This window comes from Balaenoptera musculus, chromosome 2 (genome assembly GCF_009873245.2).
Source record: "Balaenoptera musculus isolate JJ_BM4_2016_0621 chromosome 2, mBalMus1.pri.v3, whole genome shotgun sequence".
In the NCBI taxonomy this organism is placed as follows: domain Eukaryota; kingdom Metazoa; phylum Chordata; class Mammalia; order Artiodactyla; family Balaenopteridae; genus Balaenoptera; species Balaenoptera musculus.
The window spans coordinates 10,230,817-10,257,792 of record NC_045786.1 but is presented as its reverse complement, the minus strand read 5'-3'; the positions used below and the strand labels follow the sequence as shown (position 1 = coordinate 10,257,792).

Sequence of the window (26,976 nt, the reverse complement as noted above, 5' to 3'; positions counted from 1 at the left end):
AGATTCCACTTAGGGCAAGATTAATACATTAGTGGAGGAGCTCCTTGAGGGACGAAATTAATATGGAACCAAAACATACTGCCTAGCCCTCTGCTCAAGTATGTTTCCACCAGTGAAATGCCCTTTTGGCTGAATATGGCTTTTGAATTTCATGACAAAGTATCATCTTGGAGGAATCATCTTGGAGGAATCGAATATATCCAATTTTAAACCTCAGTTAGTGCCTTTGTTCTACTTGGCCTATAAGATAAACAGCTAGAGCCTAAAACAGATGTGACACCTGGGAGGTACTCTTCAAAACAGGGACATCAAGGAGTTAAAGTCCATGATTTGGGGATAACCCATCAAGTCCAGAGCAGGTCAAGGGAAGCAGCACCGTGCAGCCAGAGGAGCAGAAGTATGAAATGTGAGGAGGGAGACTGTACTCTGGATTTTCCTGAGTCAGTTATGATTGTATCTAACCAGGTGGAATGAATGAGATGACATGATTGAAATATTTGCTTATGCCTTTTCATTGTAATCCTTCTGTGTATAATTCTCTAAAGGAAAAGAACTGATTCTATTGATGGTGTTGGTTTACATAGATGTAGTTAATTTGAAATTTCCGGTCAGGTGTGATTTGTCCCAAGTTGACAGATGGAAAATAATTTTATTCACATTCACAAGTCGCCTGCTATGTGCATACCACGATACAAAACACTCTCAAATTCACCAGAATTTAGTTGTGCACAGAGGGAGGTGGGAGTGGAGAGAGCCTACCATTCAAATCATAACTACGTGCCGAAATATGCAATACAGACAAATAGTTTAAAATCTAGAAGGTCAAAAGATACAGAGGTTACATCAGGAGCAGATTAAGTCAGCAAGGGGAAACTAAAACTTGGAATGGGGCTTTAAACCTGGATACGTTTGGATACGAGAAATAGAAAATAGGAGGGCCATTGTGTATCTTGGCTATGTAGACATCCTGACTTAGGATACTTTTTTTTTTTTTTAAATTATTTTTGGCTGTGTTGGGTCTTCGTTTCCGTGCGAGGGCTTTCTCCAGTTGCGGCAAGCGGGGGCCACTCTTCATCGCGGTGCGCGGGCCTCTCACTATCATGGCCTCCCTTGTTGCGGAACACAGGCTCCAGACGCACAGGCTCAGTAATTGTGGCTCACGGGCCCAGCTGCTCCGCGGCATGTGGGATCTTCCCAGACCAGGGCTCGAACCCGTGTCCGCTGCATTGGCAGGCGGATTCTCAACCACTGCGCCACCAGGGAAGCCCCTGACTTAGGATACTTTAAGGTGAAGTTCAAGTCCAATGGCTTGAACTCCAATCTGTTTTATATATAGTAGTTGGTATCTGCTAATCCCAGTACCATTTTACAGATCTTTAAATTCACTAAGTGTGGGGAAAAGTTTGTGTTTGATCAGAGCTCACAATATGTGGAATCAAAAGAACTAGGATTTGAGTCCTGATTCTATCCAAACTGTAAGGGAATAGAATTTTAGTATTAGTTTGTAAGCAAATGTATTGCAGTTGGAATCAACTTACCTGAGTAATGAATGCAAGAAGTAAGTCTCGTCTCTTCCTTCCAGGCGTGTCTGCGCAGCTCACCAGCACCTGGCACCGTCGGAATACATCCGTAGGAACGCCCTTTTGGATGGCTCCTGAGGTCAGCTAGAGTTTTGAAGGAGGCAAATGTAACATTTGATCCTTTCTGAGTTTCCTTTTTTATGCATACTCTAGCTCCATATGTGTTTTTGGAATATACTAGAAGAAAATGTCAGTTGTGTTGTTTTTATGTGACATATTTACATGTGTGAGGAGGGACATGGGAGATAATAAATGGGCTGTCAGCAAATATGTGAATAAATGAGGGATTGAATGAATGAGTCACATGAGGTAAAGAGAAACTACAGTTGAACAACACAGGTTTGAACTGTGGGTTTGCTTATACGCAAATTTTTTTCAATAAATATAGTACCTGTATTTTCATTTTACAGATTGTTTTCTTTTTTTTATTGAAGTATAGTTGATTTACAATGTTGTGTTAGTTTCTGCTGTACAGCAAAGTGATTTAGTTATACATGTATATGTTCTTTTTCCTATTCTTTTTCATTTTAGGTTATTACAAGATATTGAGTATAGTTCCCTGTGCTATACAGTAGGACCTTGTTGTTTATCTGTTTTATATATAGTAGTTGGTATCTGCTAATCCCAATCCCATTTTACAGATCTTTAAATTAACTAAATGTAGGGAAAAGTTTGTGTTTGATCAGAGCTCACAATATGTGGAATCAAAAGAACTAGGGTTTGAGTCCTGATTCTATCCAACCTGTGTCAGCTTCCTGACCTTGGGTGAGTCATTTATCAGTTTCTCTGTTTTTGCGTCAGAGATAACAGTACATGGATTTTCGACTGCTCGGGGGGTTGGAACCCCTAACCCTGTATTGCTCAAGGGTCAGCTGTACTTGCAGCCTTAATTTTTCATTAAATATACTTTTAATTGCTTAGCATGCATCTCTCTTAATGATATTTAGATTTTGTTTTTAACTTGTATAGAAATATAAAAATGCCTAGCTTTGTTTAAGATCAGATTCAGGCCTATTAACCTGTGTTTATAGTTTATAGGTTTATAGGTTCCCATGTTGAGTCACTCTGCTTAGGGCCATACTGCACTTCAGGAGATTCTTTTCACCATCACCTTTGGGAAGTTGCAGAGAAACTGCTAAAATAGTTGAGGAAAAATGTTTTCTAGAGTCACATCTTGTCTCCACAGTCACTGTTAATGCCTTTAATCCTTTTAATTATGTTTATCAGTAAAGAACATATGTTTGAAAGCTCTCTCTGCAACCTTTGGGAAAAGCTCTGCTATTTACCTACAACTCTAGCGAGTGAAGGGAGGAGAAGTAATTCAAATACTACATTAATATTGCAAAATCGTAGAGTTAAATTTGCTTGAGGATTAAATCCTGGTGTACTGTTCCTATTTTAATACTAATTCAATTACTACTTGCAAAAAAAAGTTAAAATGTAAGTGTAATGTAAAACATGGAGAAAGGATAAGTTAGCTTAAGAAACTTTAAAAAATTCCATTGGATTCAAAAATTTTTTGAACAGGGAGAACATCTTAGAATAAAAGTAGAAAGTATAGTCATATAAGCAAAAACAAAATTGAATAAGAGTATCTCAAATAAAAATGCTAAAAAAAATTGAGTAAGAGAATCTCAAGTGAGAGTTTTTTCAGTTTGTTCTGATGTATTACTGTTATTTTAAAAGCTTATGAAAAATTTTCAAAGTGAAAAATTAATAAAATTTAGCTATAATACCAAGCTTTGCATCTTATCCACATATATGATTACTATAAAAATACTATAGTATATAAAACTAAATGTTTAATATTAAATAATTAATCGTCTAGCTTTATATTTTTCATATGTTAATTTATAGCAACAAAGCCAGTATTATATTTTAAGTTTGCCATTTAGTAAAAATAATTTTGATTAGTAGATCTTGGAACCAGTATATGAGGAAAAGGAAATATTTTGATCTAAAATTTAATTACCAGAATAATAAATAAGTTAATAATTAAAATTGATACTTCTTACTATGCAATTACTAGACAGGCATTTTACTGATAAGTCATTATTTATTATTAATAAGCCTACTGTAGCACAAATAGGGTTTGAAAGTGCTTTCCTGCTTGGCAAACCAATGGATATTGTATAAAAGAGAAAGGTTCACTGTGGTCTTTTCAAACTGTCATATAAATATATGTTCAAGATTTTGTGCATATTATATGCATCTCCCTGTAATAAGCATTTTCCAACTTGTGAATGATTAGCAATATTTCAATAACTTTCCACTTACCTAGAATTGTTGAAGAATGTATTTTGAATACATTTTGAGTAATCAACTATCTAGTTAATGAAGACATCACGTATATACCAGCTCTATGTTATTCATGTCAAATTGCTATGAATTAGAAAACAATAAGGTAAACAAAATTGTTCAAATTGATTATCAGTTGAAAAGTGAAAATCTTGATTTGACATTTTTTCAGTTAAATTCTAGATCAAGGGTAGCATTTGTCGGTTACGTAAAGCCATCCTTCCCAAACTAGAGTATGTGTGTTTCACGGTGAAGGGGACAGGGGAGACAGTGGCTGTGCTGGGTGACCATGTAACTTACTGTCCAAGCCAGGACACTTTGGAGAGTGAAAGGGGATGGTATTTATAATGACTCTAGGGAAGCGAGCATAAACCTAGAACATCATGGGCACATTGGGGCATAAATTCACCCTCTGTGCCAACACAAGGATTTTTTAATGTGTTAAGCTTGATGTTAAGTAGAGTCAGAAAGATGAACTACGTTCCAGACAGGACCTTAGATTCCTTTCACTTTGCATATCATTTCATAGTACTGTAGTTAAATGATAAAACTCTAACCTGCCGTCATCCCCAAATCATTTTTTATTTGTCTTGTGAGTTGGCATTCACAAAATGTAAAATTTTTTTAAATGTAAAAAATAGTTTTAAAAATTTAAAGTTGAATTTTCTTTTTGTTATCACTGATGTTACAATTATTATTTGCAGTCTGTCTGTATTTATACTTACACATATAGAAATAAATTGTGAATAAATTGTGAAGTAACTGTGTAATAATCCTTCTATGTTAACACTATTTCATGATACTGCAAAAAAGATTCCCCCCTTTTTTTTCTTGTCTCTTAGTGACATCCTTTGATTAGTGGAATTTTTTAAAAGCTGGTTGTAGCTTTACTATTTAGTGTGCTCCCAGATAACTGCTGATAAAGCCTTACCAATGTTTATTTTTATCCAGTTTATTTTTCTCTTATTAATGGCATAAGCCTTTTTGCATTTCTCCACACTTGTCTCATTCCTGCCTTCTAGTTGTCAGAAAAGATCGAGGCCATTTAACTAGACTGCTCTCAAGCTTATTGTTCTTTACCTCCTTCGCTTTTTGTTTGTTAAAGATGTATTCTTTATCTTTGCCGAGATGAATGACTCTGTTCACTCATCAAATGTTTATCAAGTGACTATCATTGCACAGGTGTTAGCTGTGTATTTGATTACATCCCTTCCCATGGGGGACACCGTTTCAGTCCCCTTTCTGTTTTGCATTTTCAAAAAATTTTTTTCATAGGTTTCTTCTCATACTTGCAATCCTGCTAAGATATTCTCTGTTCTCAGAATAAAACTACAGCTACTAATTGTAATTTGAGCTTTTACTCCCCTGTGTTACTGCCTTTGCTCGGAGCTCTCAAACCTCATCAGTTTGAACACTTACACATTGTTCTAAGCATTTTGCTATGTGCTTGTTAAAGTCACAAACTTCATTTTTCTTTCGTTTTCGACTAGGTGATTGCATGTGAACAGCAGTTGGATACAACTTACGATGCCAGATGCGACACGTGGTCCCTGGGGATCACGGCCATCGAGCTCGGGGATGGAGATCCTCCGCTGGCAGACCTCCATCCCATGAGAGCGCTCTTCAAAATACCAAGGTCAGGGGGCTCTCACACTGGGTCCAGCACCTGCAGCCCATCTGTCTTCCTCCAGCCACTGAGTGCTCGTCAAGCTCCTCACGGAAATACCCAGACAGATTTCAGCAGGTTGGGAGCAGAGTGGCCTGGAATATCATGCTGCTTCTTCCGAGACACTCTTTTTGTTCCATAGTTTCATTTCCCTGGTCTACGTAAAAGAGCTTTCCCTTGGTACTAAGTGTCTCTTTTTTTCTTTGGCAAGGATTTGAGCTCAGAAAACAGCAGTTCCTGCCACTGTTGACCCATTCCCAGATTCATCAGTGAGGCTCCCTGGTCCACAGTCAGTGTAACAGTGATGTGCTTCATTTCACTCTATCAATCTAGTAATTTCTTTACTACTTGCTAATACTTCCCTTTGTTTAGAACTTTAAGACAGTAGTATTAAGAAAGTTAGAAATAAAATTTATTGATAAAGTAATGATTTCAAATTTGTTAGTGTTTTGAATATATTAATATGAAACACTAAACTTAGAAGAATAATCTCTTTGGAGCCAGGAAGATGGTTTTCTATGGAGACCCCTCCCCTTCAATGTGTGTATTGACAGACTTTCCCCTGCTGATCTTATCACTAATTAAACACTGTTTTATATATGCTTTGGGTAGTTCCTAGATATTTCAGAAAACTGATGTGAAAAAACTGCCTCTTTTTATTATAAATGTGTTGTCTTTTGAAGACTTTCTTAAGGATTTTGCTTGGCACCTTAATTTTAATGAAATGCACACAGAGAGGGCCTGTGGTGACAGGGGTCCAGGGCAGAGAGGTAGTGTATGTTACAGTTTGTTACCACATTCTCCATTAAATAAATTGTGTGGTCCTAATGCCTATAGAACACTGAATCATACGTACAAAGCCCTGGTGGGGTGTGGTTCCGGTCCTAAAGAAATGATGCCAGTATGACCTATTCATTTCCAAATAGATCTGTTTGGAATATTTGGCATGTAATTAAATTAGTATAGGACCAAAGCATTTGAATTTGTTTTTAACCTTACCTTGGAGTTTTCTGTCCTGTCTATATGTTCTGAATTATAATACCTTAGAGATAGATCATCCTTTACATAACAATTTCAATGTATGTCTCAGGTCTTACTGTTTGTAAAATATATTGCTTATTTGGTAAGCGGGGAGGCGAGATTACAAAAAAGAGCAGAGGGACTTCCCTGGCGGTCCAGTGGTTAAGACTCACTCTGCGCTTCCACTGCAGGGGGCGAAGGTTCGATCCCTGGTTGGGGAACTAGGAACCCGCACGCGGCGCTGTGCAGCCAAAAAAAAAAAAAGGCAGAAAACCTGCTCTATACCAAGTCAGACATTTCATTAAATTTGAGGAAAACAAAAAAAATCTGTATATCCTAATTCCTGCTGTCGTTCAGTACGTAAGATGAAGCACTGTTCTTCCTGAGCCATTTAAATTACGGTTTAAATGACCATAGTTAGCCTAGTGTTACTGCTGTTGGTGATGGTACCACATGGAGGAAGGATGCTACTGTTGATACGTATCGTACCTACGAGCAGGGTACTTCTGGAAGCTGCGCCATCTTAGTTATTTCTTATTACGTCTACCACCAGTATTTCTCTGAAGTGGAATTCTAAGAATACTGACTGTAGAAATAATGAGAAAAAAAGGGGGATCTGAAAAGCTACCCGGTTCTGAATGTCCTAACATCATCAAAACCTTGTTATACTCAACGAAACTGATAAATCTCTTAGAAAGGAAATTTTCAGGAGAACAAGAAGCAAAGCAAGATTGTTGCAGAAAAGAATTACTTCTTTTAATGTGCAAATCAGCAATCTTCAGATAGTCCTAGGATTGTAAAATGAGCTTTAGGCCTGATCTAGGGTAGATGAGTAGCTGTACTTTTCTTTAATGAGCCTGTACAGACTGTACATTAATTTCGTTATAAGCTATTTAAGGACTAATGCAGAGCTGAAGACAAAGTATTTCCACTCCACTAATGAAAACAAGGAGCTGTTGGAATTAACATAAAGCAGTACTTCAGCAAATTCAACTATCATGGTTGATCAGTGTTGCTTGATTACAGTTAGATCAGCCTCATTTTCAAATGATGTTCCTTTGTATTCATGAACATACCAAAAAAAGAAAAGATTCGTTCAGCTTAAAATGAAAGGAATTAATAACAGAATCTTCTAAGTGGCATTCAGAGCTTTATTGCTAATCATATTTTCCAGTTCCTTACTTTTGTAACCTTATTTCTGGCCCTCTACCCAGTAACAACAGAACAAGTTGTAAACACATTCTACTATAAAGGACCCTCTATGCTGCAGTTTCCTCCATATTCTGAACACTTCTCCTTTCAGGTCACCTCTGTGTATCCTGAATATTCCTCAGAGATTTCTGCTGGACTCAAAAGAAAAAAATCTTTTCCCCAGTAGTCATTGTTTCTATTCGGCTAAGTATTTATGTTTTCCTCTAGGGCTCTCAGTTCAAAGCAAGAAGCTTCTTTCAAAGAAGAAAAATTATCAGCTAGAAAAAAATGCGTCATATATTAAGTGCTTTCAGAGAAACAAGGAAACTGTCATTCCATATAAAGAATGATTAAAAACTAATTATCTGTCTTTAAATTGGAAAATGATGGTAATGCTTGATTATACCTGGCAGAATCTCAATGCAGCAATGCATTAGCCTGCCTGGTTCTGCCTCTTAATTTTTATCGTTACTGACCAATGTGCACAATCCAACCTTGTATCTTATTTTTCTAGGAATCCACCCCCAAAACTGAGGCAGCCTGAGATATGGTCAGCAGAATTCAATGACTTCATCAGCAAGTGAGTAATAATAGAGTCTTTTAAAAGAATTAACGAGATCCCGTCCTGCTGTAACTTTGAGATGTGCTTTTTATAACAATTCCTCTGTGCTTCCGAATCTCCTCCTTATCTATTAAATAGCCCCAGAAGTTTCCACGGTTTTCTTCAAAACAAGCATTTGTAGCATCTTCTGAATGTTCAGTGAACCCATTATTGTTCTGATAATGATCTCAGGGTCTTGTCCATTCACTTATCGATAGCTGTGCTTCTGCAGACGTTGCATCGTCCATGAACCCGTTCTTCTGTCCACCTGCCCTTTGCAGCCTCACCCTCGGCATGTCCCACCTTCTCACCCATCGTCTGTTCAGTCCGTTTCTTAGCCCTTCATTTATCTGCATCGCTAATTCCCATCACAGGGAAGTTGTCATTGCACTTGGTGAGTCAGATAATCGTACAGATAAAATGCTTATACGTTTGAAGTTCACTTTTAATTTGACAGATACTTAGTACAAGTGCAGTGCCTCCAGACAATTGACTAGAAGCTATGAGTCAGCCATTTCTAAATCTGTCCATGAACTTTTTTCTCAATCTTTATCATGACTTCACCTTGAGAAAATAAGGGAAGGGATGAATGCAAGTTGTAAATGGGAGAGAGGGGTCATTAAGCTTTGATGTGTCAAAGCTCACTCAGAAAATGTAAAGAGGGCAAAAAAGTAGAGGAACCGGTCATCCTTGTCCATACTGCTATCACTGGTTTTCCTACCAAGAATATCTGCTTGTTTCTATAAAGAGAGTTATTTAAGGGTTATGAAAATACAAGAAAGATCGATAATCTGCTTTTTCTTTTAGTTTTCACTTAAATAGTCTTTACTGAGTATGTACTATGCACTGCAGAATATTTAATAAACTGCAGTCGAATTTCACAGACCTCTCAAGAGCATCGTTGGTAGCTTTGAAGGGCTCCCCACGATTCCTAGTCATGCCCCGTGTTCGCAGGTCCTTCCGCGTGGATCCTCAATGGGACTTGGTGACTTTGACATACTCGGCACAACGTCACCTCTGAGCAACATTTCCTGGTTTCCCCCAAGCAGTTAGGACTCTGCCCTGGGAGCTCTCCCATCCTTTGTTCCTCTTCCTCTAGTAGCATTTCCTCTTTTATTTCACTACCTGTTTAGAGGTCTTCCTCCCTCACTAGCCAGTGAACAACTCCAGGGCACCGAATGTGCCTTACTTGTCACTGTAACTCCGGTGTCTAGCAGAGTGGCTGGTACACATCAGCTATCTGATAATGTTTTACCTGAATAAAATAACCTCCTATGTGACTAAACTCAATACGTAGATATGAGTGCTGCAGGTGGCAGAAATCGACACATTCTCTGAAACTAAATGAAAACTAAGAGCACTTGTTCTTATTTTCAGACACTGTCATCCTCATTCCTTAGCATCTTTTAGCATCCCTGGGTAGTATCTTTTTAGGTAAGCCCAACAGAATAAGTTGCCAAATTCTCATCCCAGGGGGATTAACAATGCAGATGAGAAATGGCATGGGTCAGATCAGGCATGGGTTCCTTCTTCTTTTTTTCTTTTTTTCTACCCCCAAATGACAGCCCCACTCTGACCAATTTTCTCATAATCATAGATCCTCAGAACCTCAGGGTTGGAAGGGTATGCAGAGCGTAAATCCTTCTTGAACGTGTGCACCGAGGGGCCATCCAATCAGTAAACCCCTAATAAAAATAATCCTACTTCCCAATATGGTCCTTTCCATCTTTGATAAGCCAAACTATCAAAAAGTTCTCCCTTATAGTGAGCAGAAATCTGTGTCTGTCTTCATTCTCCCCATCGATCCTAGATTTTTTTGTCCCTTGTGACTGAAAACTAGTCTAATCCCTCTTCCAAATATCTGAAGACAGTGGGTTAAACATCCAGTGTTTGTTCCAGTGTTCCTCCTGTGATGCCGTTTCAGGTGCTCTCACCTGGTTGATCCTATCGAGAGGTGTGGTACGCATTCGTACTTCTCCTGGAGGACCTCAAAAAACATCCACTGACACGGGATTTAAACATCCTCAGCACATAAGCCCTCACAGATGAGTTAGCAGTTTTATCACGTAGGAAGAAATAGATCAATTGAGAAACATTTAAAAGCATTAGGGAAGGGAAACTGAAAAGTTTGTTTTAATTCTAGGTAAGCATTAAAACTGTAATGACTGCATTGTTGTTTATCTTTAGCTACTGACTTGTAAAGGAGACTTTGCAATGGAGACTGAGTTCAGTTATCACTCTGCAGTAATGCTTACTGGGAGGCTAGGGAAGGGGAATTTAGTTGGAAGTTGGTATCACTACGGCATAATCTCTCACAGATTAATTCATCATATTACAGTTCTAACATTGAGATGTGCTTCCTGGGCTGAGCATCGATGAAGAGCATCATTCCATTGTTTTAGAGCAGTTTTTAGGACTGTGAATGATAAATGCAAAACTCTAACTTATCTAATAATGGCATGTTCCTTTTTGCCAGTGCAGGTGCTTGACTAAAGATTATGAAAAGCGGCCAACAGTGTCAGATCTTTTACAGCATAAATTCATTACTCAAGTTGAAGGCAAAGATGCGATGTTGCAAAAACAACTCATGGAATTCATTGGTATTTACCAGTGCACGGGAGGCTCAGAAAAGGCCAGGTAATTAAATAGCATCTTGACTCCAAAATCCAAAGATCATCTAAAGAGTCTGACAATTTTATAATGCAATGGTTGTTAAGGTGAGAAAAGAACTCCCTGGTTTAATGATTTAAATTCCCTGGTTGTGGTTTGGAGATAAAGTGGTATTTGAATGAAAAGTGAATGTCACATGTTGAGTTGCATCCTGATATGGTAAAATTACTGGCAGCATTTTTTTTTCTTTCTTTTTGAATTTTATTTAATTTATTTTTTTTATACAGCAGGTCCTTATTAGTCATCCATTTTAAACACATCAGTGTATACATGTCAATCCCAATCTCCCAATTCATCACACCACTACCCCCCGCCCCCGCCACTTCCCCCCCTTGGTGTCCATATCTTTGTTCTCTACGTCTGTGTCTCAACTTCTGCCCTGCAAACTGGTTCAGCTGTACCATTTTTTTAGGTTCCACATATACGCGTTAGTATACGATATTTGTTTTTCTCTTTCTGACTTACTTCACTCTGTATGACAGTCTCTAGATCCACATCTCTACAAAAGACCCAATTTCATTCCTTTTTATGGCTGAGTAATATTCCATTGTATATATGTACCACATCTTCTTTATCCATTCGTCTGTCCATGGGCATTTAGGTTGCTTCCATGACCTGGCTATTGTAAATAGCGCAGCAATGAACATTGGGGTGCATGTGTCTTTTTGAATTATGGTTTTCTCTGGGTATATGCCCAGTAGTGGGATTGCTGGGTCATATGGTAATTCTATTTTTAGTTTTTTAAGGAACCTCCATGCTGTTCTCCATAGTGGCTGTATCAATTTACACTCCCACCGACAGTGCAAGAGGGTTCCCTTTTCTCCACGCCCTCTCCAGCATTTGTTGTTTGTAGATTTTCTGGTGATGTCCCTTCTAACTGGTGTGCGGTGATACCTCACTGTAGTTTTGATTTGCATTTCTCTAATAATTAGTGATGTTGAGCAGCTTTTCATGTGCTTCTTGGCCATCTGTATGTCCTCTTTGGAGAAATGTCTATTTAGATCTTCTGCCCATTTTTTGATTGGGTTGTTTGTTTTTTTAATATTCAGCTGCATGAGCTGTTTATGTATTTTGGAGATTAATCCTTTGTCCGTTGATTCGTTTGCAAATATTTTTTCCCATTTTGAAGGTTGTCTTTTCGTCTTGTTTGTGTTTTCCTTTGCTTTGCAAAAGGTTTTAAGTTTCATTAGGTCCCATTTGTTTATTTTTGGTTTTATTTCCATTACTCTAGGAGGTGGATCAAAAAAGATCTTGCTGTGATTTATGTCAAAGAGTGTTCTTCCTATGTTTTCCTCTAAGAGTTTTATAGTGTCTGGTCTTACATTTAGGTCTCTAATCCATTTTGACTTTATTTTTGTGTATGGTGTTAGGGAGTGTTCTAATTTCATTCTTTTACATGTAGCTGTCCAGTTTTCCCAGCACCATCTATTGAAGAGACTGTCTTTTCTCCATTGTATATCCTTGCCTCCTTTGTCATAGATTAGTTGACCATAGGTGCGTGGGTTTGTCTCTAGGCTTTCTATCCTGTTCCATTGATCTATATTTCTGTTTTTGTGCCAGTACCATATTGTCTTGATTACTGTAGTATAGTCTGAAGTTAGGGAGTCTGATTCCTCCAGCTCTGTTTTTTTCCCTCAAGACTGCTTTGGCTCTTCGGGGTCCTTTGTGTCTCCATACAAATTTTAAGATTTTTTGTTCTAGTTCTGTAAAAAAGTGCCATTGGTAATTTGATAGGGATTGCAGTGAATCTGTAGATTGCTTTGGGTAGTATAGTCATTTTCACAATATTGATTCTTCCAATCCAAGAACATGGTATATCTCTCCATCTGTTCGTGTCATCTTTGATTTCTTGCATCAGTGTCTTATAGTTTTCTGAGTACATGTCTTTGACCTCCTTAGGTAGGTTTATTCCTAGGTATTTTATTCTTTTTGTTGCAGTGGTAAATGGGAATGTTTCCTTAATTTCTCTTTCAGAATTTTCATCATTAGTATATAGGAATGCAAGAGATTTCTGTGCATTAATTTTGTATCCTGCAACTTTACCAAATTCATTGATTAGCTCTAGTAGTTTTCTGGTGGCATCTTTAGGATTCTCTATGTGTAGTATCATGTCATCTGCAAACAGTGACAGTTTTACTTCTTCTTTTGCAATTTGTATTCCTTTTATTTCTTTTTCTTCTCTGATTTCCGTGGCTAGGACTTCCAAAACTGGGTTGAATAATAGTGGCGAGAGTGGACATCCTTGTCTTGTTCCCGATCTTAGAGGAAATGCTTTCAGTTTTTCACCATTGAGAATGATGTTTGCTGTGGGTTTGTCATATATGGCCTTTATTATGTTGAGGTAGGTTCCCTCTATGCCCACTTTCTGGAGACTTTTTATCATAAATGGGTGCTGAATTTTGTCAAAAGCTTTTTCTGCATCTATTGAGATGATCATATGGTTTTTATTCTTCAATTTGTTAATATGGTGTATCACATTGATTGATTTGTATATATTGAAGAATCCTTGCATCCCTGGGATAAATCCCACTTGATCATGGTGTATGATCCTTTTAATGTGTTGTTGGATTCTGTTTGCTAGTATTTTGTTGAGGATTTTTGCATCTATATTCATCAGTGATATTGGTCTGTAATTTTCTTTTTTTGTAGTATCTTTGTCTGATTTTGGTATCAGGGTGATGGTGTCCTCATAGAATGAGTTTGGGAGTGTTCCTTCCTCCACAATTTTTTGGAAGAGCTTGAGAAGGATGGGTGTTAGCTCTTCTCTAAATGTTGGATAGAATTCACCTGTGAAGCCATCTGGTCCTGGACTTTTGTTTGTTGGAAGATTTTTAATCACAGTTTCAATTTCAGTGCTTGTGATTGGTCTGTTCATATTTTCTATTTCTTCCTGGTTCAGTCTTGGAAGGTTATCCCTTTCTAAGAATTTGTCCATTTCTTCCAGGTTGTCCATTTTATTGGCATAGAGTTGCTTGTAATAGTCTCTTAGGATGCTTTGTATTTCTGCAGTGTCTGTTGTAACTTCTCCTTTTTCATTTCTAATTTTATTGATTTGAGTCCTCTCCCTCTTTTTCTTGATCAGTCTGGCTAATGGTTTATCAATTTTGTTTATCTTCTCAAAGAACCAGCTTTTAGTTTTATTGATCTTCGCTATTGTTTTCTTTGTTTCTATTTCATTTATTTCTGCTCTGATCTTTATGATTTCTTTCCTTCTGCTAACTTTGGGATTTGTTTGTTCTTCTTTCTCTAGTTCCTTTAGGTGTAAGGTTAGATTGTTTATTTGTGATTTTTCTTGTTTCTTGAGGTAGGCTTGTATAGCTATAAACTTCCCTCTTAGAACTGCTTTTGCTGCATCCCATAGGTTTTGGGTCATTGTGTTTTCATTGTCATTTGTCTCTAGGTATTTTTTGATTTCCTGTTTGATTTCTTCAGTGATCTCTTGGTTATTTAGTAACGTATTGTTTAGCCTCCATGTGTTTGTCTTTTTTACGTTTTTTTCCCTGTAATTGATTTCTAATCTCATAGCATTGTGGTCAGAAGAGATGCTTGATATGATTTCAATTTTCTTAAATTTACTGAGGCTTGATTTGTGACCCACAATGTGATCTATGCTAGAGAATGTTCTGTGCTCAGTTGAGAAGAAAGTGTAATCTGCTGTTTTTGGATGGAATGTCCTATAAATATCAATTAAATCTATCTGGTCTATTGTGTCATTTAAAGCTTGTGTTTCCTTGTTAATTTTCTGTTTGGATGATCTGTCCATTGGTGTAAGTGAGGTGTTAAGGTCCCCACTATTATTTTTTTTTTTTTTTTTTTTTAGAAATTCACGTTCTTTTATTTATTTATTTATGACTGTGTTGAGTCTTCGTTTCTGTGCGAGGGCTTTCTCTAGTTGCGGCAAGTGGGGAAGGTCCCCACTATTATTGTGTTACTGTCGATTGCCTCTTTTATAGCTGTTAGCAGTTGCCTTATGTATTGAGGTGTTCCTATGTTGGGTGCATATATATTTATAATTGTTATATCTTCTTCTTGGATTGATCCCTTGATCATTATGTAGTGTCCTTCCTTGTCTCTTGTAAAATTCTTTATTTTAAAGTCTATTTTATCTGATATGAGTATAGCTACTCCAGCTTCCTTTTGATTTCCATTTGCATGGAATATATTTTTCCATCCCCTCACTTTTAGTCTGAATGTGTCCCTAGGTCTGAAGTGGGTCTCTTGTAGACAGCATATATATGGGTCTTGTTTTTGTATCCATTCAGCGAGCCTGTGTCTTTTGGTTGGAGCATTTAATCCATTCATGTTTAAGGTTATTATCGATATGTCTGTTCCTATTACCATTTTCTTAATTGTTTTGGGTTTGTTTTTGTAGGTCCTTTTCTTCTCTTGTGTTTCCCATTTAGAGAAGTTCCCTTAGCATTTGTTGTAGAGCTGATTTGGTGGTGCTGAATTCTCTTAGCTTTTGCTTGTCTGTAAAGCTTTTGATTTCTCCATCGAAGCTCAATGAGATTCTTGCCGGCTAGAGTAATCTTCATTGTAGGTTCTTCCCTTTCATCACTTTAAATATGTCATGCCACTCCCTTCTGGCTTGTAGAATTTCTGCTGAGAAATCAGCTGTTAACCTTATGAGAGTTCCCTTGTATGTTATTTGTCGTTTTTACCTTGCTGCTTTCAATAATTTTTCTTTGTCTTTAATTATTGTCAGTTTGATTACTGTGTGTCTTGGCATGTTTCTCCTTGGGTTTATCCTGCCTGGGACTCTTTGTGCTTCCTGCACTTGGGTGGCTATTTCCTTTCCCATGTTAGGGAAGTTTTCGACTATAATCTCTTCAAATATTTTCTCAGGTCCTTTCTCTCTCCCTTCTCCTTCTGGGACCCCTATAATGTGAATGTTGTTACGTTTAATGTTGTCCCAGAGGTCTCTTAGACTATCTTCATTTCTTTTCATTCTTTTTTCTTTATTCTCTTCTGCCTCAGTTATTCTGCTATTGATTCCTTCTAGTGTATTTTTCATTTCAGTTATTGTGTTGTTCATCTCTGTTTGTTTGTTCTTTACTTCTTCTAGATCTTTGTTAAACATTTCTTGCATCTTCTCGATCTTTGCCTCCATTCTTTTTCCGACATCCTGGATCATCTTCACCATCATTATTCTTTTTTCTGGAAGGTTGCCTATTTCCACTTCATTTAGTTGTTTTTCTGGGGTTTTATCTTGTTCCTTCATCTGGTACATAGCCCTCTGCCTTTTCATCTTGTCTGTCTTTTTGTGAATGTGGTTTTTGTTCCACAGGCTGCAGGATTGTAGTTCTTCTTGCTTCTGCTGTCTGCCCTCTGGTCTGGACTTGCTTGGTTCTGGTGACTGGGAAGTCCTAGATCAAGGCACTAGCAGATGTGGTGTCTGGTACCCACTTCCTTGTTCATGGAGGGAGGGAGCTGGCAGCATTTTCTAAACAGCCTCATCAGAACAAAGAATGTAAACTCCAATAGATGATTAGTATTGGCTTATATTTTCTTGTATTTGTGTCCTCTTCTATGAAGTAAGATATCTTAGATTTGAGATTTAAAATTGAATGTAACACTTGAAATAGTTTTTTACACTATTATTTTTTGGTATCATTTTCCCTGGTTGAATTATATTCAAAAATCATTTTTAATATTTTATACTTCCTATTTTGATTTTTAATGATCTATTATGTATAGTTTTTATAATATTGAATATGTTTACTTATAGATAGCATATATGTTTATTTTTGGAAATTTAGAAGCTACACAGACATGTACAACATAAAATCAATCAATTATAACATTTTAATCTATAACCTTCTAGTATCTTATGAATGGAAATACATTTAAAAACAAAATTGGAATATATGTGTCCTGGAGCCTGCGTTCTTTCACTACCAGTGAATACCCATGTCTTTAAATATCCTTCTACCACAAATTTTTAAAAATTTTTATTTTTTCTTGGAGTATAGTTGATTAACAGTGTTGTTTTAGTTTCAGGTGTACAGTAAGGTGATTCAGTTATACATATACATGTATCTGTTCTTTTTCAAGTTCTTTTCCCATTTAGGTTATTACAGAATATTGAGCAGAGTTCCTTGTGCTATACAGTAGGTCCTTGTTATCTGTTTTTAATATAGCAGTGTGTACATGTCAATTCTAAACTCCCAATCTATCCCTCCTTCCCACCCTTCTGCCCTGGTAACCATAAGTTCATTCTCTAGGTCTGTGCATCTGTTTCTGTTTTGTAAATAAGTTCATTTGTATCATTTTTTTTAGATTATGCATATAAGAGATATCATATGATATTTGTCTTTCTCTGTCTGACTTACTTCACTTAGTATGATAATCTCCAGGTCCATCCGTGTTGTTGCAAATGGCATTATTTCATTACTTTTACTGGCTGAGTAATATTCCATTGTATATATGTACCACATCTTCTTTATCCATTCATCTGTTGATGGACATTTAGGTTGCTTCCATGTCTTGGCTGTTGTAAACAGCGCTGCAGTGAACGTTGGGTTGCATGTATTCTTTCGAACCATGTTTTTCTCTGGATATATGCCCAGGAGTGGGATTGCTGGATCATATGGTAGTTCTATATTTAGTTTTTTAGGGAACCTCCATGCTGTTCTCCATAGTAGCTCTACCAATTTACATTCCCATCAACAGTGTAGGAGGGTTCCCTTTTCTCCACAACCTTTCCAGCTTTTATTTTTTGTAGACTTCTTGATGATGGCCATTCTGACTGGTGTGAGGTGATATCTCATTGGAGTTTTTATTTGCATTTCTCTAATAATTAGCAGTGTTGAGCATCTTTTCATGTGCCTCTTGGTCATCTGTATGTCTTCTTTGGAGAAATGTCTATTTAGATTTTCTGCCCATTTTTTGATTGGGTTGTTTGTTTTTTTGATATTGAGCTGCATGAGCTGTTTGTATATTTTGGAGATTAATCCCTTGTTGGTCACATTGCTTACAAATATTTTCTCCCAAACTGTACCACAAATTTTTTAAATTGCTGTACAACATTCTCTTTCATGACTATTCAATGATTGATTTAAATAACCCCCTATTATTGGGCATTTAGGTTGTTATTAATTATTTTTAATTCTAATAAGTAACACTGTAATGAATAGAGTTGTGTACAAATCTTTTACTACTTCTGTAAGATAAATTCCTATAGATGGTGTTGTTAAGTCGAAGAATAGTCTTTTGTAATTTAAGTTTATTCATGAGAATCCTATTAATTGCATGTCAGGAGCATATCACTGTTTAGGGAGCTGGGAGAAGTGTGTAGAAAATAGGGCATGACCTAAGAAGCAGTTATATTTGAATTCCTGTTGTGGTTTAATATATTTAATTCCTATTTCTTTAATGCCTACTATGTGCAGGGCATTGTATTAAGACTTTATATCATGTGATTTTACAACAACCCTGAGGGAAATGTTTTATGATCCCCCATTTTCACAGCAGGAAGAACTGAGGTTTGCAGAGGCTAATTAACTTGTACAAAGCTGTACAGGTAATGAATGACTTAGCAGGGATTCAAATCCTAATCCCAATGACAAAGCTTTATTCCCGTGAATGGCCAATGATTGTGGCCAATTTTGAGTCCTTGCCTAAGTGAGTTTACAGCCTTGCTGGAGAGACCTTCAGTGAGGAAAAATTTAAGTTGTGAGTGGAATAGAGTGCCAGAAAGAAGGAACTGGGCGTGTAGTTTCTAGTAAGGAGGTGGTTGGTTGTGGGCTCATAATGCCCATCTTTGTATCTTTGTGTGGGTATAGCTCCACAGTCTGCTACAATCCCATCCTTCCCAAAGCAAATGGACAAACAGCAAGCAAACAAACAAATAAAAAACAGAGATTGAGGTGTACCAATATTGTATAGGGTGTCCAATGTCAAGAACTCTGAAGGATCTGAGATTTTATCCTACTTACAAACTAATAAGTTGACCTGCCAATTTCATGAATGCTGGCAGAAGAGACCCTTGATCAGAGACAGAGGCCTTTATTATGCACAGTTAAGCCCACAGCATGAATTTTACATTCATGTTGGTTGTCCTTGCCCCATAAGTCCTAGGGGTGATGTGGAATGGCCTTGGTAAATGGTGTGTACACAGTGGGTTTGCCTCACAGTTTGGGAACCCTGAGCTTGAGAAACTCTAATCTTTTAAAGGGGTTGCTAGCAAATCTGCCTAAACTTTGCCCTGGAGCAGACTTTATCTTTACTATTCCAGACAGCAAACAAAACTTCCATGTGTCCTGGAGGGAGACACTATCTTTATATATATGTTTGTATAGCAAACATGGCAAATATAGTCTAGAACAAAAGCTAATACAAAACATGAAGAAATGTGAGAGACTCATGGAGATTGCCTCCCAACATTCAAGCATTATAAGAATGGTTGAACTACACAGTATTTGGATTAAAAGCCTGGTGCTCTAAGTTCTAGTGATTAAAAAAAGTTATTGAAAACTACTATATATTGGACACTGTGTTAGCCTAAGCTCAATACTTCTGTTTGAGTCACAAAATATATTGTTCTTTATCCAGTTAAGAATTCAGAATATGCTTTCAATATGAGAACTCAAGTCTTACTCAATTATGGAAAATTTTCAGTCATTATTCCTTTAAATATTGATCCTCTCTCATTCTTTTTATTTTCTGCTCCTAAGAGATAAATATTGGAATGTCCTAATTTACCTTAAATGTCTTATAATTTCTCTTTCATGTTCGTCATCGGTTTATCAATCTCTGCTGCATTTTAGATAATTTCTTCAAAATTGTTTTCCAGTTCACTAATTCTCTCTTAGACTAGGCCTAGTTAGAGCTATCCTTACATACTGATTTTTCATGTCGATATTTCTGTGTTTTTCATTTCTAGAATTTCTCACTGTTTTATTTTTTTAGCCATTTATTCTTTCATCATATCTGACTTTTATATCTGGCCATTCATATCTGGCTAATTTCTTTGTCTTTTTTGTGAATGTAATTCTTTCCTTTTTCTCTTGATCTTACACTACTTAGCAGTCATTTTTTGATTTGCATTTGAACAAGATTGAAATGTCCTGATGAATGAGTTCATTTGTTTCCTCAATATGTAGTTTCCTTCTGTGGTTTAGAATTTTAGTTTGCTCTCCCATCTTTATTTTATTTTTTAAAATATTTTATTTATTTTAGAATATTTTTGTATTTTCTTTATTTTTTGGCTGCGTCCGGTCTTAGTTGTGGCACGCGGCATCTTTGTTGAGGTGTGCGGGATCTTTCGTTGCAGCGCATGGGCTTCTCTCTAGTAGTGGCGTGCAGGTTTTCTCTCTCTAGTTGTGGTGCATGGGCTCCAGGGCACATGGACTCTATAGTTGTGGTGTGCAGGTTCCAGAGCATGTGGGCTCTGTAGTTTGCGGCACACGGGCTCTCTCATTGAGGTGCATGAGCTCAGTAGTTGTGGCGCGTGGGCTTAGTTGCCCCACAGCATGTGGGATCTTAGTTCCTCAACCAGGGATTGAACCCACATCCCCTGCATTGGAAGGTGGTTTCTTTACCACTGGACCACCAGGGAAGTCCCCACTCTCCCATGTTTAATAGGTGATGTTTTGTTTTGTTTCTTCCCCTATTTTGGAGGTTTTGCCTTTGCTGTAATCCAGCTTCAAGTGCCCCCAGTCCAAAGCCTTTCTGTCCATCACGACTTTGAGGATATTGCAGATCTAGTCACTGAGCCAGTATGAAGTAGACCGCATGTCTCTGCCCTGTCCTGCCATCTTAGGTACCTGGTTCCATAAACGGAAGAAGGTGCAGAATTTTTTCAGTCTTCTCTCTGCAGGCAAGGCACACATTCAGTTCCATTCTCTCCACCAAGCACAGGTCAGGGCTTTCGTTCTGCTTCCTTCCCTTCCAGGCCTATTCTGCCTATTTCTAGTCCTGGACTTGGAGTCATCTATGGTTTCTGCTCTCTTACCCAGTGTGTATCTCATCCATTAGGTCCACTATAACGCTCACCTGGTTTTAGAGAATGTCTTTGTCATTTTAATTCTTTTTAAAAATATTTAAAAATATATTTTATCTTTCAAAAGTGAATGTTTGGAGGGGGTGGAAGTGGAGCTGGAATCGTGAACCCACAGCACCGTTTGACCACAGATCTGTGACCTTATAGGAGGTGGAAGGAAAATGCTCTCAGCATTTTTATACTAGTTCCAAAGTGTGAGACATACTCAGGGAAATGAAAAGAGGGTCTGGGATGCTGCTGGCACCACCTTAGGCAAAAATAACGCTCTTCGAGATCATGCAAAATTATTTGATTTGTCATAGTTCCTAACATTGATAAAATTGATCCAAAACCCAACTGTACTAAATCAGTATACCTAAATCTAAGCTGACATTTTTTGGTATGTGATACTAACCTTTGGAATTGGATTGATGCATATGCTTGGCAGGATAAATATTTTTTTGTTCACAATTCAGTTTTAAAGTTGACTTTCCTATAAATTGAATACAAACTGAGTTCTTTAAATTTCTTGATGATGGGGAGGGGGTGGTGTTGGAAGCTAGTGTGGAATGAAAACAAGAACTCTCTATTCTAAGTTAAGGCCTGAATAGAACAAACAAGTCACTCTAATAACTTACCTGTTCTGAGGAATCAAGATGCATATGAATATAGCAACCACTCCTATGACAAACTCCTCAACTGTGGGAACGCATTTTTCATAAGACTTAAAATTTGTGATGTTAGTATGCAGGCTGGATCAGTGAAAAACTTGAATTATAAAATATTTCAAAAAAAAAGTTTTACTCTTGAATCCGTATTTAAAAATACTCAATTATCCGATTTAATGGGAATAGGTAAAAGTCATTTGTAATTGAAATGTACTCTTCAGCATTCTTGACTAAAAATAATACATGCCAACTTAAGAAGAAAAGCAATTTTGTGAAAAATACTGGGTGTCTCAGAGAACTGAGAGGGAGGCAGAGAGGCAGGCTTAGAAGCAAAGGAAGCAGGGTGCCTCAAGTATCCTTTCTCAAGAACTACCTGCCAAAAGAGGCTGCCACTGATACCCCCAGCCCTGTAACATTTCCTGCACAAAGCAACACTCATTTCTTGAAAGCCACAAGCACCTCAAAGTATTTGTAAACTCATCTTGAGCTTTGTGCCACTCGCTCGATGTTCTAAGTTCCCTGCAGGACCATTGCTCCCCCAGGCTGAGGTCACGGGCCGGCTGTAGGTGAAAAACGGAGTGAGAAGCACTAGGTCCTCCCTCACTTCCGGTTTCCAGGTGAGAGGCAGAGTCCTTACTCACAGCATTTCGGAAGGAATGTCCCCCTGCAGAGGAAAGGTGTTTTTAGCTGCTGAAGCAGCAAATACCCATTATGTGGAATATGCAAACAGAATCCTAAAATTCTTTTATATACCTTGAACATTTACCTACAAATATTATTTAAGTAATGATTTGCATACCTTGTAAATAAAGGAAAAACCTAGCGCAGTATCTACTCGAATGATGATAAATTCCCAATTAAAATTCCTTTTTATGGAGAGTTCCCTGGCGGTCCAGTGGTTAGGACTCAGCGCTTTCACTGCTGTGGGCCTGGGTTCAATCCCTGGTCGGGGAACTAAGATCCTGCAAGCCACGTGGCATGGCCATAAATAAATAAGTAAATAAATAAATAAAATTTCTTTGTATGGCAGTTATACTATATATTAACGTTATCTTTTAAAATTTTTCGTGTTTTATATATATACAAAGCAAAATAACTTGATACCCTTAATTGCTAGTGGTGATTATCTTTGATACGTAGAAATTATGTTTTACATGTAATTTTATAGAAGCAAAAAGGAATATTTATAAGAATTTAGTAACTCATACAGTTATTTCTTGGGCCAAAAATAATGGCTGTATTTGTGGTGCTGCTCTAATCATCCCACTTGTCCCAGCATATATGATTTTCAAACCAGGATATAAGGCGAACTTGAGACATATCTCAAAGGATTAACAGATGAAAGACAAAATTTAAAAATTGTCTAACCGTTCAGTGCTAAAAGTGCCTGGTTCAAGCTGTCAGTTTCTTATTTAAGTGTGGGACTTTATGTAATATACATTCACTAGAATGGGATTTTGATTTTACAAAAAAAAAAAAATGAAAGAAGGAAGCAGAAAAATCAATAGGAAGTAATAATAGGGTTCTTTCAGTGCGATACAGTACACAACCCCATATTACTTTCTATTTTCTGGGCAAGATAATTTTCCTCTAATGGCTGTGACTATGTCATGGTGAGAAATTTTCACCCTTTGGAATGTTTACTCCTTCATACACAGGACTTCTGGAAAGCTATCCTGGCTGCTCTCATAATAACTCCTTTTAATTCCCATCTCCACATGAGTATTTCAAAGATGCTTGCTTCAAACTCAACCTGTCCAAAATGGAGCTTAATGCTGTCCCACCCCCAGTTAGTTCTTTGTCCCCTTTCTTTTTAGTAGTACCACCACTCATCCCATTATGCCCACCAAAATCTAGGGATTATCTTATCTTTTCTCTCCTACTTTGCATTTTCAGTCCATAGCAAGGCTAAATTTCTTACAGCCCCACTCAACCCATTACCAATGGTGATACAGTTCTTGCTACCATAGAAATGATGGATTGAGACAACATTCACTTTGTTTCCGTATCAACTGAGGCCATTGTGTAAAGCTCTGGACGAGGTGTTACACAAGGGTCTGACAGCTGAAGCAGCTGCAGACTCCGTGCTCTGAGTTGTCTGTCTTGGACAGACATTGACACCAGCTCATGCCTGGATGAGACCTTTTCTCCTAGATTTCACACAGATAATTCTTTGCCTCCTTACTTTGACCAAGATACTGAAAAAAAGGTCTTCCTTTTTAATTTAAAAACAGCGTGTAGATAACCATTATACAAAATAGGAATTTTCAATCCCATAAAAGGAATAAAAATTATGTCCTGTGAGAGTTTGGAGGAAGCCGATAGTACTTCCACTAGCAGGGACAAGAGGGCTTATCCAGGAAGCGGCCTTTAATCTGCACTGCAGGGGAGAAGAGGACCTAATCCTGTGAAAATAGAGTTACCACTGGATAAACAGTATTGCTGGAAGGACCAGCCTGAGCAAAATCGTGAAAGCAAGGAGATATGCTCACATTTAATCAAAGCTGTAAGGAGGAAAACTCAGAAGCAGGATTGGAGAGACACGCAGAGACCAGACCGCAGAGAGCAGTGAAAGTCAGGCTGAGCAGTTTGGCCTGTGTCCCTGAGAGCCCCGCTAGGGTGTAGCCCTAAGTCACCTGTGTCCTGCTGTGCACCATCCTGTCATTGGTTCTAAAAGGTAAACTATGGATACACCAAGAATAATTTTGGATGCATTTTGCTTTTCTCCCATATTTCTTCCTAACTTTAAACTATGATTATTTTTTCGAAAATGGGGGAAGTCGGTCTGTCCCCATCATGTTTAATTATCAAAGCAGTTAGTGGCTGTTGTTCGGATATTTTGAAATGAGGAACCTGTTGACATATATACTTATTTGTATGTTTTTGTGGGATGTTTTAATTGGTGTGTGTGTGTGTGTCTGTGTGTGTGCGCTGGTGGGCACATGTGTATGCATGCTTCTATTCTAAGTACATTTTATTTTGGAAAATTCTAATCTTAATTTGGCCAAAATAAGGGGGTGAAGCAGTTGTCCATGTGAAATCCAGGAGAAAAGGTCTCATCAAGGCATGAGCTAGTGGCAGTGTCTGTCTAAGATCGATAACTCAGAAAGAGACTGATGAAACTCTGGGAATGTAGTAAGGACCCGTCTAGGACCAGGAAATTTAGAAAAGAAATGATCACTTCTCCTTCCTTACCTGAGATATTTCCTTATGCCTTTATTCACCACTTCCCCTTCTGGATAAGCTCCTAAATAAGAGCTAAATAGCTTTTAAACATGATCTCCAAGAATTTTATAAGGAATAGATGATTGAATCAGCACTCCCTGGAGAGAAGACCGTTATGAGCATATTTGTTCCTAAGTAGCAATAAATAAAGGAATTCAAATAAACAGGAAGAGGCAGTTGCTCACAGATCTTTTTTTTTTTTTTTTACTATACCCTCTCCTTTCCTGAGTTCTTTTGTTATTCTCTTGGATAGATAAATTGCATCATCTCATGGTTATTTCCAGAAAGCCTCAACCCCTAGCTTCTTGCCTGTTGAGATTGAAGCCTAGTTTAGTTAGGTAAAACATACTTAAGCTAGTGTTTCTTTTCCTCTAAGTATTACATGCATTGTTCTACCATCTCTTTGGCAGAGTGTATTGCTGCTGAAAGAACCAGGGCGATGAGATTTCTCCCTGTGCTCATGACTGGCTGCTTCTGCAGGGTGTCCATTAGGCTTTCAGTAGTTTCACCCAGCTGTGTCTTCGGGTCAGTCCTTCCGTATCAATTTTGCCTGTACCCTGTGGTGTGCGGCAGCTGACTACCACTGGCTCAGGAGAGCAAATGGGGTCTTTGTTCTTTTCTTTAGTTTTGTGTGCTCAGACCATACACTTACCACATCTGTGACCTCAGTCATGTATATTCTGCGTCTTGTTGCTTTTCTGTCCTGACTTTCCTCCATTTCTTTTCTGAATTCAACTGACTCAGTTTTTATCTGTTGCATTCTTATCTCTTCATTAAAGCTTTGTACCCTCTCCTGAAGATTTTTCTCTTTTAATGAGACATCACGTAAGAAATGTCTTTGAGGGATGGGGACCTTTTCGTCTGGACTTTTCCCGTGATTCTTTCTCATGGTGTACGCTCTTCATCTGTCTGTTGCTTATAATCCTTAACTCTTCCTCCTCCTTTTTATTTTCCTTTCCAATTTGGATACCTTTTATTTCTTTTTCTTGTCTAATTGCTGTGGCTAGAACTTCCAATACCATGTTGAATAAAAGTGGTGAGAGTGGGCATCCTTGTCTTGATCTTGATCAGCTTTTTATCATTGAGTATGATGTTAGATGTGGGTTTGTCAAATATGGTCTTTAAGATGTTGAGGTATGTTTCCTCTATACCTGCTTTGGTTGAGAGGAAAGAAGTTTCTCTTTGTTGAGAGTTTTTAATCATAAATGGATGTTGAATGTTGTCAAATACTTTTCTGCATCTGTTGAGATGGTCATAAGATTTTATCTTTTGTTCTGTTAATGTGGTGTATCACATTGATTAATTTAGGAATTTTAAACCATCCTTGCATCCCTGGAATGAATCCCACTTGATCATGTTGTATGATCCTTTTAAAGCATTGTTGAATTTGGTTTGCTAATATTTTGTGGAGGTTTTTTGCATCTATGTTCATCAGGGATATTGGCCTGTAATTTTTTTGTGTGTGTGGCATCTTTGTCTGGTTTTGTTGTTCTGATTGGATGATTTCCACTAATTGCTTATCCATTCTTCTGTATCATCTAATTTGCTATTGCCTCCTCCTTTTTTTAAACTACAAGTATGTGGTGGTGAATCTCTTCTCAGGTGGGACTGGGAACAGCTCTTGTTCTAGCAAAACAAAAAGTGGGAGTGATGGAAGAATGATTTGGGAAGGCTTAAGCTGAATTAGATTGATTCTCTTGAACATCCTCTTGCACATCTCCCCTCAGTTTTGATCCTTGAAGAAGTCAGTGTACAGGGCCACTAGGTGGTACGAGCCCAAGTAGCACCATTCACATTGTATTCTCTGTGGCTCACAGCACAAACCCATTCATGACTGTCATTCTCATAATGAAGCAACTGTCTCTTCTCTTGCCTTCATCCTGCCTACCCCTGGCCACTGGCCACCCCTCTGCTGGACAAGTATGTGATAGGTCACTGTCCCATGGTCTTCTCCACCCCGTTGCTCTTTTGCATGTTGACCTGGGTCTCATCAGGACCCTTTCCCACTTCCGGCATGGCCCACCCATGCCCCCAGAACTGATAGCTCCAGGCAAGGGCTCATCGGATAGGCTTCT

General features: G+C 37.8%; 1 protein-coding gene across 3 annotated transcripts in view; it reads left to right on the top strand.

Moving 5' to 3' along the window:
- MYO3A (myosin IIIA) overlaps positions 1-26,976 on the top strand; it is a 181,387-nt gene that overhangs the window by 42,751 nt on the left and 111,660 nt on the right. Inside the window, exons 7-11 of one of the 3 annotated variants that reach the window (XR_005018734.1) lie at positions 1,583-1,659; positions 5,369-5,514; positions 8,270-8,335; positions 10,167-10,310; positions 10,838-10,925. Coding sequence is in view for 2 of the 3 variants with exons in the window: in XM_036843194.1 (XP_036699089.1) it covers positions 1,583-1,659; positions 5,369-5,514; positions 8,270-8,335; positions 10,838-10,993 (445 nt within the window). In the remaining variant the exon portion in view is untranslated. Of the gene's footprint in view, positions 1-1,582; positions 1,660-5,368; positions 5,515-8,269; positions 8,336-10,166; positions 10,311-10,832; positions 10,994-26,976 lie in introns of those variants that run through there. The other 2 variants (XM_036843194.1, XM_036843193.1) reach the window with 2 other exon arrangements.